At 43.3% G+C, this 22,423-nt stretch overlaps 1 protein-coding gene across 1 annotated transcript in view; it reads right to left on the bottom strand.

Moving 5' to 3' along the window:
* The window catches only part of SLC9A4 (solute carrier family 9 member A4), an 83,643-nt gene extending 71,161 nt beyond the window's left edge, over window positions 1-12,482 (bottom strand). The window contains exon 1 of the mRNA XM_075562571.1: window positions 12,221-12,482. Within this exon, the coding sequence (XP_075418686.1) occupies window positions 12,221-12,482 (262 nt within the window). The remainder of the gene's footprint in view (window positions 1-12,220) is intronic.
* Between the last annotated feature and the right edge of the window lie 9,941 nt (window positions 12,483-22,423).

Genomic DNA, 22,423 nt, shown 5'->3' with positions numbered 1-22,423 from the left:
CCACTGGTTTCAAGGTTAATCTAAGGAGTTCTGCACTCTGGAGATAATGTCTTTCTTTGGACTAAGGGATTCTTCTGAAGTTTTCGACTCTGCATTTCCTGCGGATTTCTTGTTTTTCTCTTAAAGCTTATTTTAAACAGTTTAATTTCCCTCAAGATGGATGCGCTCATAAGATGGGTTTTCTCAGCCTCCTTGACTCCCTGTGTTGGCCCTGTTTCCAGGAATCCAGCTTCCTGGAATGGTTTTTGACACACACTTGCCATAACCCAAGCTGTCCCCTACACTAGCAATAGCAGGAAGGAGCTGCAGACCCATAAGTTGGGCATAGTAACATCATATGAGGTAGGATAATGGATGAGACCCTAGAAAACAAAGACCGTACATTATCTATGTTTCTTTTTGAAATTTCTCCCCTGCCATGCTAAAGACAGTTACTGAGATTTTACGATTTCAGCATCTGAAATATAAATGGTCACCAATTTTTTAAAAACCCTTCTCAAAAGAGGAAATAATAAAGATGGATTGTCAAATGATTTAAAGAATATTCTTCTGTAATATTTCAAGAATTTGAACTGAAAAGGGAATAAATCGTGAAAAGTCATGCATGATTTGTATTATCTTGGTTCGATGAAATTTTTGTGTTGTAACATGAATAAATTAATGGTTTTGAACAAGTGGAAATAGCTTTAATGTTCTGTTGTCACATTACCTACCTGGCCGTACTTGGTTACCTGTCTACATGATTAGATTCTGGTCTTTAGGTTACTCTGATCCTGATCTGTCATTAAATAATGTACCAGAGCTCAATAAATATTACTTGATAGGATGAATGAATCAAACGATGAATGACAATAATTGACTATTAATTATATCCTGATTCAGGTGTTTTAACAAAGAATCTGGAAGACCAAACATATGAGTTGCTTAGTATTAAAGTTTTATAGGTCTTTTTTTTTCAGCCCTAGGAAAGGAAATGCTATATATATATATATCACGATTAGCTAGTACCTGGCATTTAGCTACGTATTTAACAAATATGTGCTCTTTTTCGCCTTACCCCTATCTCTCTGTGTAGGAGAAAAATAATCTAAATTCTTGAGCACTAGCACATATGAAAATAGCCTTAAATAAAAATAAATTAAATTAAAAGTTCCTACTGCTATTTTGATGAAGAAAGAACAGGCTTTCTCTTCTCATAAAGAGTTACAGTCTAATGGGCGGAGAAAATGGAGACCGATGGGACTCATCTGCCCAGAACTCCTGCTGCCAGACCAGAAAATTGGGAGGTATGGCAAAGGAAACGGGGAGGTGGAGTCCTGAAATTAGAACTAGGGTACCAGGGTTTCCTGAACCCCTTTTTGTGTGGGATTTCTACTCGCAAAGCAAACCAAGAACGCTTTAAAGCGCTCTGGGGTAGGTGAGCCCGCAGGTGCAGGCTGTGCCCTTGCCGGGAATAGCGATCTCTGGAGAGGGGACAGAATCCCAGACGCGAGGGGAACCCCACTCTGGAACTCTCCCCGTGGTTGGCTGCCTTGAGCTCACAGCCAGGGGAGTGGTGGCGGGTAGCCATAATTTATAGTACAAGAAAAAATATATTATTGCCTTAGGAAGATCGCGGTGTGGGAGAAAATAGGCAGAAAGTTGGGAGTCCAGGGAACAAATTTAGTTCCAATTGGCCGAGAAGGAAACAACCCCCGTAATAAGCTGGATCTCCCCCTCTGGGGGTCAGCCTGACAGCCCCCAAATCGGAGCACATCATAAGCATTAAAAAAGTGAAATATATATTATTGGTTTAAAACTCAAGCCCAAGTCTGGTTGCTCAGCTCCAAGGAGCACATAGGTGGAGTTCCTTAACATAAATCAGCATAAGAAGAAACCTAGCTAAGGCATGCCAGAACTCAGCTACAGGGCCTGGCGGCTTTTAGCCAAACAAAGACCTGCTGTATGTAGCAAGTGTCAGCTTTAAACAGTAGGGAGCTGCAGCCCAGTGAATGTGAGAGACAATTTCATTTGATTTTATTCTAGCTGGCCAGGGGGATGAAAAATACAATCCTCTGATCTAGTAAGCACCAGCAGACTAGATAGGACAACAAGCCCAGCTTTCCTTTTAGTGACTCTACACTTAGCTGGGGAGGCCCTGCCTGTCCTGGGGCCCTAGACGGGGCTGAGGGAACATCCCAGTGCCCCCTCCCAGTCCCTGCTGCAGTGCTACATACAGCACAAGGCAGGTACACCAGCGAACTCCAGCACTCAACTGACGCCTGGCCACGGGCACGATCTTGCCTTTGAAGTAATCCCACACAGCATCTGTGGACCCGACATCAAACGGGTACGCCACCCCGCTACCTTGAGGAAGAGTTGGAACTCCTCCAGCCTCACGGACAGGTGATCAAGTCTCAGTTATTCCCCTACCTACGACTCTATATCTTCTCTCTACACTCACTAACCCTTCTAACTTTCCCACCGCGGGCACTCAGGTTTGTGTTGAGGTTTTCATTTCTCTCTTTCGTCTTTATCCCCTTATTTTTCCCTCTTTCTCCATTTCTCTCCCACTCTCTCCTATCATATGCCACTGCTGGCTTCCAGGCCACTACCCTCCGCTTAGGGTGTATCAACCCAAATAGCAGGTGGGACTCCAGCCTGCGATAGGTGGGAGTGCAGTACACCACACCAGGCGGCTGGGACAGACACCTACACCACGCTGTGCTGCTGAGGAAACCTCGTCAGACCTCTAAGAAGATCTCGTCAAGTAGGGCAATTCTGCCCAGCAACACTGGCTCCTGGCATTAAAAGGGCACACCAACCTGCCATTTGGGGACAGAGTCTAAACCCCTCTGGCCCCACATCCAGGCAATCAGGGATCAGCTATCTCTTTATTCGTTATTTCCTATTTCTCTCTCTCAACCCTCTTTACCACACAGCAAATCTTAGTAAACTCAGTTAGGTTTATTCTCTTCTTTCTCTTTATTCTCTTTTTTATCTTTCCTGTTTCTGTCTTTGCTGTCTTCGCCTCTCTCTCTGCTCCCTCTCATTCATTGCAACTACCACTGCTGGTTCACAGACCCCCACACTCGGCCTAGGGCAACCCTGTCCTCCCAGTGGGCAGGCTGACCCCTAGACAGTGCTGCACACAGGACGAGGCAGTGCTGCACACAGCACAGCACGGGGGCAGCTGTTGCTTTAACTATTTTTAAAATCCTATCTCCTCCTCATTCCTTTTCTCTGTTGTTCTTTCATTGTGCTCTTCTTACACATTTTCTTCTTACTCCTCTCCTTCAAGCTCTTCTCTATTTCCTACCACAGCCTCAACAGATTTAGTTCTCCTTTTTAGTTGTTTTCTTTTCTATTCTTTTTTTTTTACTGTTTCACCTTTGTTTACTCTGTGCATATTAGTTGTGCTTGGTTATTTGGGTGGCAGTTTGCTTGGCATTATTGCCCCAGTCTGTGTCTTCCTCTTTCCCTCTTTTTCCTCTCTTTCACTCTCCTGTCACAAGACACTAGCGGCCTCCAGAACACGCCCCTCTGCCTAGGGCAACTCTGAAGGCGCAACTGGGGGAGCTCCCACCCACATTTATTGGCTTGGCAAGCAGCTGTGGAATTCACGCGGGTCCTCTCCCATACACCAAGCAGCAGGGGGTTCTCCCCTACAAAAAGTGGGGGCATCCCCAGCTTAAATCCTGAGGCCCTACAAGTGACTGGGGGAAACGCCTAACCACCACTTGTGGGCTCCACACAACTGCGGGAACATCCACCCAACCTCCAATCAGATCTCTCTGTCTACGGTTATTGCCCTACCAGCTACAAAGCTCTACACCAAGGAGGGTAAACTCGCACACCCTCCTCAGCCCTACAGTTGTAGAGAAAAACACCACAGGAGAGCCGAGGTGCTCCAGGAACTGTGAAGCCTTCTTAGAAATAGGCCATGGAAGCGACACCATCATGGGCCCACAACAATCTGACCAGTGGTTTGGTTTACTTGTGTAAATTCAAGCACATGGAGATTATACAGACATCTCTCTCTGATCATTGTTCCATAAAGCTGGAAATTAGCAGAAGGACAGTGAAGAAAGCAAGGGTCAGCAATTGGAGGATGAACAATTTCCTACTGCAAAAGGAGTGGGTATTGACCCAGATCAGAGATGAAATCAGGAAGTTTCTAGAAACCAATGCGAACAAAAACACGATGTATCAAAACCTGTGGGAAACAGCAAAGTCATTTATCAGAGGAAGGCTGATAGCAATAAACGCACACATTAAAATGAAGAGAGACTCGTGGATGATATGCTGATACAAACTTACACCAATTAGAGCAGTCAACAGACAACCCTACTAATAGCAAGCGGATAGATATAATAAAAATCACAGCAAAAATACAGGAGAGGGAAAACAAGAAAACTATGGAAAAATTAATCCTGCTAAAAGTTGGTTCTTTGAAAGAATTAACAGAATTGATAGACCTCTGACAAACCTAACCAAAGAAAGGAAGGAACAAACAACATTGGAAAGGATGAGGGATGAAACAGGGGAAATTACAACGGACCCTAATGAAATCAAAAGGATAAATACACAGTACTATAAAGGTTTATATTCTAATGAATTCAGCAATTTGGAATACATGGAAAAATATTTGGAAACACAATCCTCCCTAGACTATCCCAGATGGATGTCCACAACCTCAACAGACCCATAGCAAAGGAAGAAATAGACAAGGTAATCAAGAGATTACCAACAGAAAATCTGCTGGCCAGATGGCTTCACAGGAGAATTCTACCAAGCATTCAGGGAAAAACTGACACCTATCTAATACAAACTCTTCCAGAACATAGAAAAAGATGGAAAACTCCCAAACTCTTTCTATGAAGCTAGTATAACTTTGATACCTAAAGTGGGCAAAGATGCCACAAGAATTGAGAACTACAGACCAATATCCCTAATGAACATTGATGCAAAAATCCTTAACAAAATACTGGCTAATAGAAACAAAAGCATATTAAAAAATAATTCACCACGGCCAAGTGGGATTCATACCAAGGATGCAAGGATGATACAACATATGAAAGACCATCAGCATTATTCACCACATTGGCAGGAAAATGATAAGAACCACATGATAATATCAACAGATGTGGGAAAATCATTTGACAACATCCATCACCATTCCTGTTTAAGACACTTAAGAAGATAGGAAATGAAGAAAAATTCCTCAATACTATACAAGCCATATATGAAAAACCAACAGCTAATGTGGTAGTTAACGTAGAAAAGACTAAAACAATTCCACTGAAAAGGGGACCAGACAAGGATGTCCCTTGTCCTCACTCCTATTTAACATCGTACTGGAGGTCCTAGCTAACAACATAAGAAAAAGAAAAAAAAAGAAAGGTATTCAGCTGGGAAGGAAGAGGCGAAATTATCATTATTTGAAGATGATGTGATTCTATATATTGAAGATCCCTTAAACTTCACAAGCGGAGTGCTGAAAGCAATAGAGGAATATGGCAGAGTGGCAGGATACACAATCAATGAACAGAAGTCTATTGGACTGTTCTATACATCAGACAAGACCACAGAAGAGATGCTTAAAAAGGTAGTACCCATTACAATTGCCAAGCACAAATTGAAATACCTAGGGATATACCTGACTAAAAAACCAAAAGATTTGTATGAGGAAAATTATAAAACACTACTTCAAGAAATCAAGAGTGACCTCAACAAATGGAAGAATATCCCATGCTCATGGACTGGCAGACTGAATATAGTAAAGATATCAGTTCTGCCCAAGGCACTATATAAGTTCAATGCTATCCCTATACAAATACCACCATCCTTCTTCAAAGAATTGGAAAAAGAGATTACCAACTTCATATGTAGAGGGAGGTAACCCATAATTAACACAGAACTCCTGAAGTAGAAGGACAAAGTGGGAGGGCTTGCTCTACCTGATTTTGGCACATACTATATGGATACAGTAGTCAAAACAGTGTGGTACTGGCATAATGATAGCTATTCAGACCAATGGAAAAGAGTTGAAGACCCAGAAATAAAAACATCAGCATACAGGCAACTGATCTTTGCTAAGGGCCCAAAAAATATTAAATGGGAAACAGATGCCATCTTCAATAAATGGTGCTGGAAAAAAAGGATATCTACCTGCAGAAAAATGAAACAAGACCCTTACCTCACTCCATGTACAAGGATAAACTCAAGGTGGATCACAGACCTTGAGATAAAACTCCAAATAATTAGGGTCATCAATGAGGGAATTGGGACAAATCTAAGAACCTTGGCACAGGGATTACATAGGCTTCCAGAAATAGGGAAGGATACAAATACAGAAGAGTTACAAATAGACAAGTGGGATATACTGAAGATAAGACACCTGTGTACATTGAAAGAATTCACCAAGAGAGTAATAAGAGAGTCCACTGACTGGGAGAACATCTTTAGCAACGACACATCAGACAAAGGCCTTATTACTAAAATCTATAATACTTTGCAAACTTACAATAAGAGAAAAACTAATTGCCAACTGAGGAGGTGAGCAAAGGACCTGAACAGAAGTTTCACAGAGTCTGAAATTCAAATGGCTAATAAACATATGAGAAAATGTTGCAGATCATTAGCCATAAGAGAAATGCAAATCAAAACAACTATGAGATACCACCTAACACCCTCAAAGATAACCCAATTCAAAAAAATCAGAAAGTAACAAGTGTTGGAGGGGCTGAGATGAGATAGGAACTCTAAACCACTGCCAGTGGACCTGTAGGTATGTACAGCTACTATGGAAATCGATTTGGCGATTTCTCAAACAGATGGAAATAGAGTTACCATATGACCCAGCAACCCCCATACTGGGCATATATCCAGAAGAGGCAAGAAACAAACCACAGTCAGACATCTGTGCTCCAGTGTTCATTTCAGCACAGTTCACAATCGCAAGGAGCTGGAAACAACCCAAATTTCTATCAACAGACGAATGGTGGAACATACATACAATGGAGTACTATACATCGCTAAAAATCAGTGACGAAAGCATGAAGCATATGGATGCATGGGAAGAACTTGAGGAAATTATGCGAAGTGAAGTAAGCCAAGTACAAAAGGACAAGTATAACATGAGTCTGTTGATTATATCTATCTCTATCTCTATATCTATCTATATAAAGGTAAATGCAAAAGGGGCACAGGGGAAAAGATACTGGATACAAGCACTCCAGGGGTGAGGTCCATGTATTATGACAGGGCATAGACCTAATCCAGGGGTACATATGGTAGCCAAATAAAACGGGGTGGATGGAGGAAAATGGAAAGGGAAAGGGAAAATAATGTGTGAAGGGGGAATAGGGCACTGACCCTCCCAAGGGGAGGGTATTGTTTGTGTCTATTCAGAGAAAGTGGGACCAGATATAAAGCCGGTGCCAGATGAATGCAGTGTGCTAGCAAGTAGTGGGGAGCCAGTGGAGGGGCCTGAGGGCTCAGCCCCCATACCAGCTATGTAGACAATTGTCCCTCACCCCAGAAGAATTTACTTGAGAGGACAGCACTGCAACTGCAGCTAGGGGAGAGGGGCAAGTCGATCAGAGCAAATGGGAGCAAAGAAGGGGGAGGAAGAGAGTGGAGCACATCCTGGCCCATCAGGCCTGGAGGACGATATCCCTGCTCTGAACAGCCAATGGACAGATTAGACAATATGGCTGATCCCACTATGAGAAACACAGTCCCTAGATGGCCCAGGGCCCTAAGGGGGACAACACTGGAGACTCAGGCTTGGGACTGGCCCAGGCTGACCCTATGATACTGAGGCAAAACACTAAAAGCGTGCAGCAGAGCAACCATGGGAGCAGAGAAGGGAGCCCCTGGGGGTGTACAAAGGACAGACTCTGGGGCCAAAGCATGGTACCCCATTGGACCTGACTGAAAGATATGCCTAGAGATAAAAAATCAGACCTTGATCTATTTACAGGTTTTTCTTTCGTTTTAAGGTTTTTTCTTTTAATTAATTTATTTTTCTATGGGTAATTGATTTCCTTTTTGGTTGTCATAGCTGTGTTCTCACTCATCGCCTATCTTGCTACGACTTGATTTTGGGTGGATATTATTATCGCTACAGATCTATCTAGATAAGATAGACTGGATGAATAGTCTGGAGGAGAAAACAACAGGACCAGTGGTTCCAGGGGGACATGGGAGAAAAGGAGGAGTGGTCAAGGAGGTGGTGCTGACCAACCCAGGGACAGGGGAGAAATAAGGGAGCCAAAATCAGGAGCAAGGAGGGTGTGAGTGGCCTGGTAGGGATTCAGCAAGGGCAAGGTAACCGAGAGAAATTACTGAAACCCACATGAAGGCTGAGCATGATATTGGGATAAGAGGAAAGTAAAAGGAAATAGAGGAAAGAACTAGGTGACAAAGGGTATTTATAGAGGTCCAAAACTAGAATGTACATATGTAAATATATGTATATGAGTGTAGCTAAACAGATCTATGTGCATATATGTATAGGTTAAGTACTAAGGCAGCAGATGGACATTGGGCCTCCACTTGAGTACATACTCAATGTAAGAACACTTTGTTCTATGAAATTGTCATTCCAGGATGCACACCTTCCCGACACGATTGCTGAAGAAAAATGTGTGCATAAACAAATGTGGTGAAGAAAGATGACGGTTCCTGGCTATCAAAAGATATAGCGTCTGGGGTCTTAAAAGCTTGAAGATAAATAAGTGGCCATCTAGCTGAGAAGCATCAAAGTCCACATGGAAAAAGCACACCAGTCTGTCTGACCTCAAGGTACAGAAGGCACCGGTTATCAGACATCAAAGAACTAAAAATCATATCAATGGGTGCCCATTTCCCTGATATGATCAATAAAGACAAATGTGTGCATAAGCAAATGTGGTGAAGAAAGCTGATGGTGCCCAGCTATCAAAAGAGATAGTGTCTGGGGTCTTAAAGGCTTGAAGATAAACAAGAGACCATCTAGCTCAGAAGCATCAAAGTCCACATGGAAGAAACACACCAGCCTGTGTGACCACGATCTATCGAAGAGATCAGGTATCAAGCAAGAAGGAACAAAAAATCATATCATTGAAAATATGGGTGAGTGCAGAGTTGAGACTCAAAGCCCATTGGTAGCCAACTGGACACCCCTTACTAAAGGGTTGTGGTGAGGAGATGAACCAGTCAGGGTGTGATGTAGCAACAGTGAAACATATAACTTTCCTCTAGTTCTTAAATGCTTCCTCTCCCCCCACTATCATGATCCCAATTCCACCTTACAAATCTGGCTAGGCCAGAGGCTGTCCATAGGTACAGATAGCAACTGGAAACACAGGGAATCCAGGACAGATAACTCCTTCAGGACCAGTGGTGAGAGTGGCAATGCCTGGAGGGTGGAGAGAATATGGGGTAGAAAGGGGAAACTGATTATAAGAATCTATGTATACCCTCCTCCCTGGGGAGGGACAGCAGAGAAAAAGGCAGCAGGGAGACATCGGACAGTGTAACATATGACAAAATAATAATACTTTATGAATGATGAAGGGTTCATGAGGTAGGCGGCAGTAGGGAGGGAAGGGGAAAATGAGCAGCAGATATTAAGGGCTCAAGTAGAAGGCAAATGTTTTGAGAATGATGATGGCAACAAACGTACATATGTTCTTGATACAATGGATGGATATATGGATTGTGATACGAATTGTATGAGCCCCCAATAAAATGATTTAAAAAAAAGTTACTGTCTTGGGAAGTCATAAGGGCAGTTCTACCCTGCCTTCAAGAGTCACTATGAGCCAGCATCAATTGAATGGTGGTGAATGAGTGACTGTTCTTTAAATTATTTATTTTCATTTCTAAAAACTGTGTTGAATTTTATAATCATGTACACAAAACATAACCGAACCCACTACTATCAAGCTGATTCTGACTCCTAGTAACCCTGTAGGACAGAGGCAACTGCTCCTTTGGGTTTCCAAGACTAAATCATTCCGTGGGTAGACAGTCCCATCTTTCTTCCAAAAAGCAGCTTGTGCCTCTGAACTGCTGACCTTGCCGTTAGCAACCCAGTGCGCACCCCACCGGAACTTGCTGGTCAACAGCTCTATGGAGAATCGAGGGAAGCTGGTGGCCTGGTGAGCCATGCCCTGAACTGCTAAGCAGAGGTCAGCAGTATGAACCCACCAGTAGTTCTGCTGTCTATGTCAGCCCAGATTGACAACTTTGAAAACCCAAACGTAGGGGCTTCTACCTGCCCCTAGGGTCACTCTGGATCAGAATTGATTTGATGGGAGTGAGTGACAGACACAACTGTGTCCTTTCAATGCTTCTCAATTCTAGTCCGCATAGTGACTCAGCACATACTGCACCTCTAGGCAATGAGCTTCATTGTCTACTAGTAGAAAAGTCAAGGTAAAATTCACCTGTTCTGCACTGAGATGTTTCCTGATAGTTTATGCCGGGGTTTTTGATCGAATATTCTGTGCACAATATTTAGACTGAAAAGAGGCCTTAAAAATCACTTCACAGAAGAGCAAACTGAGATTTATAGAGAGAATGTGCTTAGCTAGCAAGTGACAGATGCAGTTTCCTGATCCCCAGAGCAGTTTATACATTTCCACGAAGAGGCAAGGGGTGGAGACGGGAAGGCTAGGCTCTCTAGCATGTTTGTGAGGGAAGATCGCCGAGGTTGCTCTTGGTCTCATTGAAAGTATTCCTCTGTGAGGTCTGACCTGAAAATAGTATCCATTTGGAAGGCTAAATTTACTTGACTAATTCTTTAAAATCCTGTTAGCCCGTGTAATGGTTTAAGGACCATTACATTAGTACAGAGATCTAAAGACAAACAAATTCCATTCCGATTTCAGAATTGACTGACTCAAAGTGAGTAACACTTAGAAAGAAGCAGCTAACAAATACAACAGGTATGATACCTAAGATCCTTGGAAAAGGTGATAAAAAATAGACAAAATCCATAGCCCTGATACCAAGAAACTAACGGCCAATGGTTCATGACTCAACCCATATTTCACATCCACCCTAGAGGAAAATAAATGTGAATTAACATTGAAATATTTTATCTAGATTCTATCTCAATAGCAATACTCAAATCCACTGCCACTGAGTTGATTCCAACATATGCCACAGCCCTCGGAGTGAGAAAGACGGGGCTTCTACTCCATTAAAGGGTACCCAGTGGGGCACTCCTAGGGCAGGTCGACCCTGTCCTGGTGGGTGGCTGTAAATAGGCGGACCTCATGGCAGTGGGCTGTTTTTAGAATGCTGCCGGAGAGTTTCTGAGGCTGGAAATCCTTTCAGAAGCCTCAACTTTCTCCTGGGGAGTGACAGCTGATTTCAAATGTCCTTGAAGTTAGTGGCCCAACGCTTAACCCACAAAGCCATCATGGTTCCAAACGTACAATAGAGTTTCTCAAACCCAGTAAGGTTGAAAAGTGAATCGAAGGAGAATTTAATAACTGAGATAACTGTATCAATTTTCCACTTTTAGGAGAAGCTGATTTTAAGAAGGGAAGGACATGGAGTTCGGGATAAACGGTCACAGAGTGTAAACCACCCCTTTAGTTTCTTAGGACAAAGAATGTTTGATTCTAATTTAATCCAGTAACTCAAATTCTCTTTATTTTGCGAAGGAAACCACAGGTGCCCGCACTGACTCTCCATTTGGCTCAGCTGTGAAGGAATATTTGACAGATCGATACCATCTCACATGCCACCACAGCCACCGAGCGACTTAAATGTTGCTGGCGGTGCCCTTGTGCTCTGCTTTCTCTCCATTTGCATGGAATGCTCGCCACTTTTAAAGAGTAAACAATTGGAGCCATTGAGGAAGTCCATGCTAGCAGAGCCAAGAATGAAAGAAGTGTATTTAACAGAAGCATCATTAGGCAGCTCTTGAAATCTGCAACCTGCGATGTCCTGTCGTTGCTCTTTGCATTGTTTAAGACATCGAACTGGAGAATTTTACCTGCCAAACATACCCCCCGTGGTTGACACTCTAAGATTAGAAACTAACCGAGATAAACCTGGACCCAAAAGTCTGCTCTTACATTTCTCAGCACAATCCCAAAGCATTAAACGGTTTTATAAAAAGCAATTCCTTTGAGCCAATAGAATGATTATGCAAAAGCAGTCGCAGTTCAAAGGACCGTTTATCAGGCATTAGCTATGAGGTAAAACTCCCATAACCAGGTGCGTGAGGACTTACCTATTTTTGCAAGGGATGCTAGAAGTATCCAGAGGGTGACCTCATAAGGAATTTGCACATAGTCGTAATCCAGGGAAAAGACAGAGACCCTCTCGTCTGGCTGTGAGCTGGCAGCAGCCACGCGAGCGTGAGGGCTGTTGTTTGTAGGCTGGGCACTGGCATTGGGGGGCTTCAAACCAGAAGATGCACTCGAACACTGAAGCGCAATGAGCAACAGCAAATAATTCCGAGGGTGGAAAGCCGCAAAGACATGAAAAGCCATGGTGTGAGCTTCTGCTGCCTACCTACACTCGTGTGTGCCGCGGTGTGTCACACACCGGAGTGGGGAGACCTCTAGGAAGCACATGCAGCCCGTGGGTCGTTCCACGAATCCCAGCATGTCCTTGAACTCTGAGTGCTGATATCTTTGAATCTTCTTCCAAGCATTTGTGCTCAAGTAAGTCAGCTTCTAACTCAAAGGCAAGACAAGACAGCCAGACCTCTCTCTGTTTACCAGGAAGAGCACGGGTTGGAAATCGGAAATATGTCTTCATTCAATGACGATCCCAAGCGTTACTGCACACTGGTCTCACCTTGTGAGTGAAAAATTAAAAATGACAACTGGTTGCCCATTCCAACTACGGTCGCAGTCTTTCTAGCGAGGAGAGGCCGCTTTCCCGTTCCGCCGGAACCCAAGGAAGAGCTACCTGTCCGGCACCTGCTTCTCTCTCTCCTCCCCCTGCCGTCGCCCTTGTTTTGAATGGCCAAGGCAGCAGGTAGCTACTGAACCACACTGAATTATTTGCTCTGATTTGACTTTTGTAATAAAATGTTTTCCCTGACGATTCTCCAGGGGTAGCACTGCTGACATCTAGCGGTCAAGCATGATGTGTACATCCTTAGAATCTATAAAAATGCAGGATGAACAGGAAAACACTGCCAGCAGGGCAATGCTGACTCTTTGAAGTGCCCCCCCAGCGGTTTCTAACACTATTTATGAAAGTAGACAGCCCAGTCTTTCTCCCGAGGTACTGCTGGTGGTTTTGAACTGCTGACTACCCAGATAGCAGCCCACTTCGTGCCCACTACACCACCAGGGCACCTATGGCAGTGCGCATGTGTAATTACACTTGCACCCCAAGTGTAAACCAGGAATATCTTGGAAAACTTGGCCGTATGATCTCTCTGGAAGAATCAAGAATGGGAGGAGAAGGAGGAGGCTAGAGAGAAAAGGAGGAGGCTGCGGAGGACAGCCACAGGCCAACATAATGCTCAGTTTCATGAGTAGTAATTCATACAGATACTTACATAGAGTTCCACCTCCCTAGAAACCTCCCCAAACCAAACCAACTGCCATCAAGTTGATTCTGACTCATCGTGACCAAGATGATCCACCATGAGGAGGCTGCGGAATCTCATCTTTCCCTTTTGTAAGAGCTTGTCATTTGAACTGCTGCTGCCGAGGTTACAGCTCAACTCGTAACCTCGTGTGATACTGCGGCTCCTTTGCCACCAGGGTATTAACCACTAAAGCAAGAAGCAGAACAGACACCCATCAAATATGACTCAAACCCCAGTTTTGAAAGCTCAGATCCACATCAAATTTTCCATTTTAAATCGTCTTATGAGTGGGACCGACTTCCTAAATGAAGCAGCAGAACACAGCATCGTGGACGAATGTTGAGCTGAAGCCTGAGAATCTACTCCTACTTCTTCTACATCTCCCCATGTTATCTAAGCCAACCGGCTTACCTTGACATCTTTCTTAAGAGGAAGGGAGGAACCAGAAAGATGATTGCTGACTGTGCAAAGGTTGTGTGGACCATAATAAACCATGGATCACCTTGAGAAGAATGGTCACTCCAGAACACTTGATTGTGCTCATGCAGAACTTGCACATGGATCAAGAGGCAGTGGTGCAAACAGAACAAGGGACTACTGCATGGTTTAAAGTCAGGAAAGGTGTGAGTCAGGGTTGTCTCTTCGCACTGTACTTAGTCGATCTGTATGCTGAGCAGATCACCAGAGGAGCTGGACGTGATCGTGGAAAACGTGGCATCCAGATTGGAGGAAGACAACCTGTGGTATGCAGATGATGCAAGCTTGCTTGCTGAGAGTGAGGAGGGCTGGAAGCCCTTGTGGATGAAGATCAAGGATCGCAGCCTTCAGTACGGATTACAACTCAATGTCAAGAACACCAAAATTCTCACAATCATTAGGAAGCATCCTGATAAATAGAGATAAGGATGAAGTTGTCCAGGATTTTCTCTTGCTTGGACCCAAAATCAATGTTCACGGGAGCAGCTGTCAAGAGATGTCAAAAGACGTGTTGTGCTGTGTAAGTCTACTGCACCAAGCCTCTTCAGAGTGTTGAAAGACCAAGGACATCCCTTTGCGGACTAAGTTGTCCTGACTCAAGCCACGATATTTTAATCACCTCACAGGCAAGTGAAAATTGGACACTGAATAAAGAACAACTAAGGAGAATTGAAGCATTTGAATTGGGGTGCAGGAGAAGAATATTGAAACGAATTTATCCTGGAAGAAGTACAGCCTTGCTCCCCTTGGGAGTAAGGGTGGCCAGATGCCGTCTTCGATACTTTTGACATGTTGTCAGGAGAGACCAGACCCTGGAGAAGAACATCATGCTTCATAAAGTGGAGGGGCAGTGAAAAGGAGGGAGGCCCTTAATGAGGATGGACACGGTGACTGCAATGATGGGCTCAGGCACAGGAACAATCGTAAACAGGGCGCGGGACTGTGCGGTGTTCTGTTCGGTGTAGGGCCATCATTGGTCAGACAGACTCACTGGCACCTAAACACAACCACTGACTGTGGGCAGACCTATATTGGAATTCATTTGGTTGGTTGGTAGAGTGATTAGCATGGAGTTAGAGGGGAGTGGTTAGATAAATTGATGTATAATTACTTCAAGTTTTAAATGATATCCTAAGGTGTTCATCTCCGTGATAATAACGATCCTGCTTGTAGGATAAACATTCTGACAAAATGTCTTGTCCTAGGCAGATAAACCCCTCAGGAACAGTAAGGGAAGTAGTGTAACCAAGAGGGAAGGGGAAGGGGGAGAAGGGGGGAACCGATCACAATGATCAATGCATAACAACACCCCACTGCCCCCAGAGGGGGACGGGTAACAAAAACGTGGGAGAAGGGAGACAGCGGATGGTGTAAGATATAAAAACAATAATAATTTATAACTTATTAAGGGTTCATGAGGGTGGGAGGATGGGGGAGGGAGGGGAAAAAAGAAGAGCTGATACCAAGGCCTCAAGTAGATATAAAATGTTTTGAAAATGACGGTGGCAACATATGTACAGATATGCTTAATAGAATGGATGTATGGATTGTTGTAAGAGTTGTAACAGTCCCCAATAAAAGGATTTATTTAAGAGAGAGCGGGGGTGGGGGAGAATGATAGTAAAGAAGTGACAAGCATTACATGAGATGCGAGAACTGAAGGGGTTGATGACAGAGGAAGGGAGTGAGGAGGGCACAGCGATGGGAATTGAAAGTCACCGCGAAAAACTGAGTCCTGTAGAGTAACGGATCACAGAAACCTCAGTCTCCACAATCCCGAGACAGGGAGGACGAGGTGGTAGAGGGTTACCACTATCTACGGCTCAAAGAGGGATCGCATTAGAAGGTCCTGCATAGAGTGGAAGAACAATGTGGAGCAAAACCCAAATTCATAAAAGAGCCCAGGTTAACTAGTCAATTAGAGATGATGAAATCCTTACACTATGACTCTCGGTCACTTAAACTCACCCTGTGGGTGGCTCAAAGGTCATCCAAACCATAGCTTGACCTTGAAGGGCCACAGGAGCCTCACTGAGGGTGTGCACCTTATTCTAATGAGGAATTTAGGATAAAAATGACAGCATTTACCCCAGGACAAAGTTCAGACAGATTAGGAAAGGAGGTGGAATGGAAATGGAAACAGAGGGAAGAAGGGGGTACTTGGTGGCACCCCAACAGGATTGCAGTAATTGAAATGCCAAAAAACGTAAGTGAATTGTTGCTCTGTCAACCTTCACCCAAGTCACAATAGAAAGCTCAGATTTTAAAGTAAAGAAACTGGCACACACATACTCAAAAGATTCACAACCATCATGGCAATCCCGAGTCAGAGAGACCCTAAGAACTGGCCCCGTGGGGTGGAGCCGCGTCAGCGGGTTTCTGAGTCTCCTGGAGTAGGAAGCCTCCTTTCTCTTGTGGAGTGGTTGGTGGTTTCAAACTGCTAACCTTTCATTTAGCAGCCTAAAATGTAACTTCTAAGCCACCAGGAATCCTACCTGGCACAGAGCTGGCACTTAATCTGTGCCGGGTTTTATTTTGTTTGATCACATTTCATACCACATCGGAAATAATCAAGTTCATTTCTGTTCCAATGAGATATAAGACTCAGTAGAAAGTGTGAGTCCCAACCCAGGGACAGGGAAGCAATAAGTGATCCAGAACAGTAGCAAGTAGGGTGTGAGTGGCTAGGCAGGGATTCAGCAAGGGCAAGGTAACCGAGAGAAATTACTGAAACCCACATGAAGGCTGAGCATGATAGTGGGACAAGAAGAAAGTAAAAGGAAATAGAGGAAAGAACTAGGTGACAAAGGGTATTCATAGAGGTCTAAAGACTGGAATGTACATATGTAATTACATTTATGTGTTCTAGACACAATGGAAGTATGCATGGATTGTGATAAGAATTGTATGAGCCCCCAATAAAATGATTTCAAAAAACACATATCCTCCCCCCCAAAGCTATGTATTTTTTTTACAAAACAAAACAAACAAACAAGAAAAGAAAGTGATAGTTATTACTCACACACTGAATCAAACACATGCACCTCTAACTGCAGCGATTTATAGCTTTTCTCAGTTCCACACACACACACCCAACAAACATCAATGGCAAACTGAATGAGAAATGGGTGAAGTGACCGGCTAATAGGTAGATGCAACGTCTTATGAGGGTAAGAGAAGTGTTACTGACTTTTTGTCAAAATAGTTTAAAAAGACACATTCAAAATATCTGATAATTATTCTTAAGGTATATGAAAAATGATGGCCAATTTTGATAATGATTAGAAAAAACTAGACAATATCAACATGAATATAGAAGGCTTAAATAACATTACAAACCACGTAGACCTAAAGAAAATGTCACCCAATTACAGAATAATTCACATTGTTTTCAAGCACATATGGAAAACTATATAAGACTGATTACATGTAAATCCATAAAATAAATCTCCGGATCTAAAGGACTGAACTTGTTCAAACTATGTGCTTCATCTACAATGGAATGAAGAATGAGATTACAAAAACTCTTAACAGATGGAAATTGGAGAAATTCACAAATATATGAGAAGTAAATACAACGTTCCTAAATAATCAATGGACAAAAGAAGAAATGACAAGGAAAATTAGGAAATGATTTGAAATGAATGCGCGTGGCACTCAGGAACCCTGATGGTGTGGTGGTTACGCACTGGGCTGTGTTCTACATGGTCTGCAGGGGGAAAACACCAGCAGATCCGTGGGACAAAGACGGGCTTTCCACTCTCTTACCAGCTCAGTTAGTCTCAGAAACCCAGAGGGGCAGCTCTACCCTGCCTTACCAGGGTCACTGTGAGAGGGTCTCACGTGATGGCAGTGAGTTTGGTTGTGGAACAGCATTCAACACATCAAAATGCGAAGGATGAGGTGAACGCAGTGTTCAGAGATAAATTTAAACCTTGAAGTCTTTATTTTAAAAATCTAAACATTCAAACAACCTAATCTCTTCCTTGAAACTGGAAGAGAAAGCAAACGGAACCAAAAGAGACTGGAAACCAAAAGCAAACTAAACCCAAAGTAAGTAGAAGAGAGGAAATACTACTGAATCGGACCAAATATAAATATGGAAAAGGAATAGAAAGAAGCAATGGAAATAAAGTTGGTTCCTTGAAAAGATAAATAATATTGACAAGCCTTTTGACTGAACCACAATGAAAATAATTAAAATTGCTAAAATCAGAAGTGAACGAGAGAACAACATGACCCAACTGATAGAAATGCTAAGTACTATAATGGAATCAATGAATAACTGTACTCCAACAAATGAGAAGATTTTGGCATTTTCACAAACTATTCCAGCGTGTAGAAGAAGGACTCTTCCCCAATGCATTCTAGAAATCAGTGCTATCTTTTATCAAGCCAGGAAAAAACAAAAACATAATAAAAAAGAAAACCGTAGACAAGAACCTCTTATGAATGCAAAGATATGTAAAAATATATTGTTACTAAGAGACCATGCAGAGGTTTATTCTAAGTAACATATGGTTAAGCATATCTCTGTAATCAGTAGATAGCTGCAGATAAATTATTTCCATGATACACTTGTTTTAACTTCCTTAGGTTGCCTTATTGAACCCTTGTGGTGGAGTGGTTATGCATTGACATGCTAACCTCATGGTCAGCAGTTCGAAACCACCATCCACTCCTCTGGAAAAAAATGAGATTTTTATTTCCATAAAGAGTTACAGTCTTGGAAACCATTAGGTCATTTGTGCTCTATCTAATTATTTTTAATCATTTATTGGGGCCTCATACAACTCTTATCACAATCCATACATCCATCCATTGTCTCAAGCACCTTTGGACATATGTTGTCATCAGCATTTTCAAAACATTTTCTTTCTACTTGAGCCCTTGGTATCAGCTTCTCATCTTTTCCCCCTCCCTCCTCCTCCCTCATGAATCCTTGATAATTTACAAATTATTATTATCTTTTCATGTCTTGCACTGACCAATATCTCCCCCCACCCCCTTGTCTATTGTCCATTCCCCTGGGAGGGGGGTTATAGATAGGTCATTGTGATCGGTTCCCCCTTCCTTCCCCCACCTTACCCTTACCCTCCTGGTGTGGCTACTCTCAATATTGGTCTCGTGGAGTTTATCTATCCTGTATTCTCTGTGATTCCAACTCTTATCTGTATCCATGTACATGCTCTGGTCTAGCCAGATTTGTAAGGTAGAATTGGGGTAATGAGAGTGGGGGGTGGGGTGGGCGGGGAGCATTAAAGAACCAGAGGAAGGCTATATATTTCATTAGTGCTACACTGCACCCTGACTGGCCTGTCTTCCACCCCACCCCTGACCCTTCTGTAAGGGGATGTCCAATTGTTTACAGATTGGCTTGGGGCCTCCATTCCGCACTCCCCCCCTTCATTCACATTATGATTTTTTGCTCTGGGTCTTTGATGCCTGATACCTGATCCCATTGACACATCTTGATCACATGAGCTAGTGTGCTTCCTCCATGTGGGCTTTGTTGTTTCTCAGGTAGATGGCTGCTTACCTATCTTCAAGCCTTTAAGACCCCCAATGTTCTATCTTTTGATAGCTGGGCACCATCAGCTTTCTTCACCACATTTGCTTATGCACCCGCTTTGTCTTCAGCGATTGTGTCAGGTAGGTGAGCATCTAGGAGTGCTGGATTATTAGAACAAAGTGTTCTGTGTTCAGGGAGTACTTGTCTACTCTCATATAAGACACTATGAGTAGGAATTGACTCAATGGATGGGAGTGAATTTAGTTTTTCAGGGAGGTTGTCTTAAAAAAAAAAAAGGCCTAATCAAAGCAGACAGGTCAACTCCCAAGTTATAATGCCTATTTTAGGGGCTCCTAAGGTGGTACTCATGATATATTTTATCAAAGGACACAGATTTTCCTTAATTTAAAACTGTATAGTTGAGAAAATGGCCAGGAAATTGCACTGAGGTTTATTTTCCCCATCAAAACAATGCAAAAGTAGCCAGAACTGTCCAGTCAGAAATCCCATGGAGAAATCACGCATCCACCTTATTCCTTAGATTCCTTTGGGTGACTCAAACCCAAAGTACTGTCGAAAGGAACACAAGTTGAGTCTCGTGATAATGACAAGGCAAGGATGGCGAGACTTGGTCTTCCATACTTTGGACTCCAGCATAGGAACAATTGCGAGGAGGGTGCCGGACTGGGCAAAGTTTCCTTCTGTTGTGCACAGTGGCACTCCAGGGGAGAATCGATGGCACCTAACAATAGCAACATGATTTTGTAGCAATATGTTCTTTCTCACACTTCTATTGATGCCAAAACTCTCCACAAAAGATTAGCGAATTTTATTCATAGTATATAGAAAAGACTTTTTACTATGTCTAAGTGTAATTTATCCTAAGACTGTAACTATGAGTCAACATCTGATAAGTAATTAACATAAGACACAATGGTAATAGAATGAAGAACAAAACCACATGATCATCTCCATGCACCGAGAAAATGTGTTTGACAAAATCCAACATTTTTTATGATAAACTATTCAGCCTTTTAAAATCCACAGTCAATATCATACTTAGTAATGAAAGGCCGAGTGTTTCTCTTAGATCAGGAACAAAGAAGGGATGTGCACTATTCAGCCTTGCACTGGAAATTCTAGCCTGTGAAATCAGATCAGGGAAAGAAATAAAAGCTATCCGGATAGGATAGGAAAACCTGTATTTGGAGATGGCTTTGCATATAATAAATCCCAAGGACTCCAGTGAGCAGGAGGTTTCCTTTTGGATTCAGTAAAACATTTTAAAATCACGACGATCATTTCAGAATTCTGTGAATAAACTCAAAACCAATAAAATACATACTTCAGGCAAATTAGTTGATATGTGGAATGTATCTTGGTAAAGATGGTTTTTGTAAGACAGAAAATGAAGCAGAGGAGGTGAGGTCATTTGTTATTCTGCTTGTCATGGCTCCGCAAGGAAATGCACCCGGCTACTTGAACACCGAGTATGCTTTCAAGACAGCTGTGTGAAATCACCTTCTTTCCTGGATCTCCTTGGTCCAACCTTCACCAAGGACATTAACTCTTCCAGTTCCAGGAAGCATCAAGTGCAGTTGTGGGGAGTCAGAGCCTATACCCTGCAGTGATTGCAGCGTCTCACTGTGGCATCCAAGTGGTAGGAAGAGCCACAGCTTCCTGGATGCCAGCTGAGCTGAGATCATGAAGGGTTTGAGCCTGTCGCTGTTGGTACAGCCTGAGCAGGAGATAATTTAGAATTGGCCAAATGTCTGCTTACGCAAGAAACACTCTACCATCAGGTCAAGTCTGACTCAAGGTGACTCTATAGGACAGGGTAGGCCTGCCCCATTGTGTTTCTGAGGCTGCAACTTTTTATAGATGGAGAAAATCTCATGTTTCTCCCCAGAATGGCTGGTGGTTTCAAATTGCTTGACCGGATGGTAAGCAGTCAAACAGGTATTCCAAATACTCTAGTTATTTTACCGAAGGAAGGAAAGAAAAGAAAATTAGAGCTAAAAAGCCAGGAACACTGATTACTGTAATTTGGAAGGGATCCTGGTGACACCGTGGGTTAGGTGTTGGGTGGCTAACTGCAAACTCAGTAGTTGCAACCTCCCTGCTAAGGTTTTTTGGCAAACCCTTCCCATTTCCACGATCGCATTGGTCCAAGTTTCCCCACAGGCCATTCACTCCATCCAATTGCAGCATCTGTTTATCACCTGTGCAGCTCTTGGCTCCCATAAAGATGCACAGTCTCAGTGACCCTGCAGAGGGTCGGTGTGAGTTAAAACAGACGCCACAGCAGGGGTGGTGGGATTGGCTTTGGGTGCCACATGGCTGTCCACGGAGCCACAGATAGAGGCTGAACTGTGGGGATTTGCATAGGGCAACCTGAACTGCTCGACCCTACCTGTGGCAACTGAGCTCAAAGCACCTGGAAGCACGGATGAAACACACACTATTCCTCTGGTTCCTGAGGCTTCCTCAGCCCCCACTACCAGGCCCCCAGTGCTGTTTCTCAATTCAGACTAGACCGGAACATGTACTCAGGTATAGATAAGAGATGGGAGCTCATGACACCCAGAGTCCAGGAACAGGAGTGGGAATAGTGATGCCAGAAGGGTAGGGGGAGGAGGGGAGAGGAAGGGAGAAAGGGGAAACAGATTACAATGATCAACACATAGCCATACACCCCTCTCCAGGGGGAAGGATGACAGAAAACATGGGGGAAGGGAGACAGCGGGCCATGTGAGATATGAAAATAAAAACACTGTACAATCTATCAAAGGGTTATTGTCGGGCAGGGCAGGGTGTGTGTGTAAGGGGGAAAGAAGTTGAAAGCAAGGGATCAATAGAAAGTAAATGTCTAGAAAAGAATGAAGGCAACATAT

This window comes from Tenrec ecaudatus, chromosome 11 (assembly GCF_050624435.1).
Source record: "Tenrec ecaudatus isolate mTenEca1 chromosome 11, mTenEca1.hap1, whole genome shotgun sequence".
In the NCBI taxonomy this organism is placed as follows: domain Eukaryota; kingdom Metazoa; phylum Chordata; class Mammalia; order Afrosoricida; family Tenrecidae; genus Tenrec; species Tenrec ecaudatus.
The sequence above is the reverse complement of the archived record's forward strand: the minus strand, read 5'-3'. Positions and strand labels throughout refer to the sequence as shown.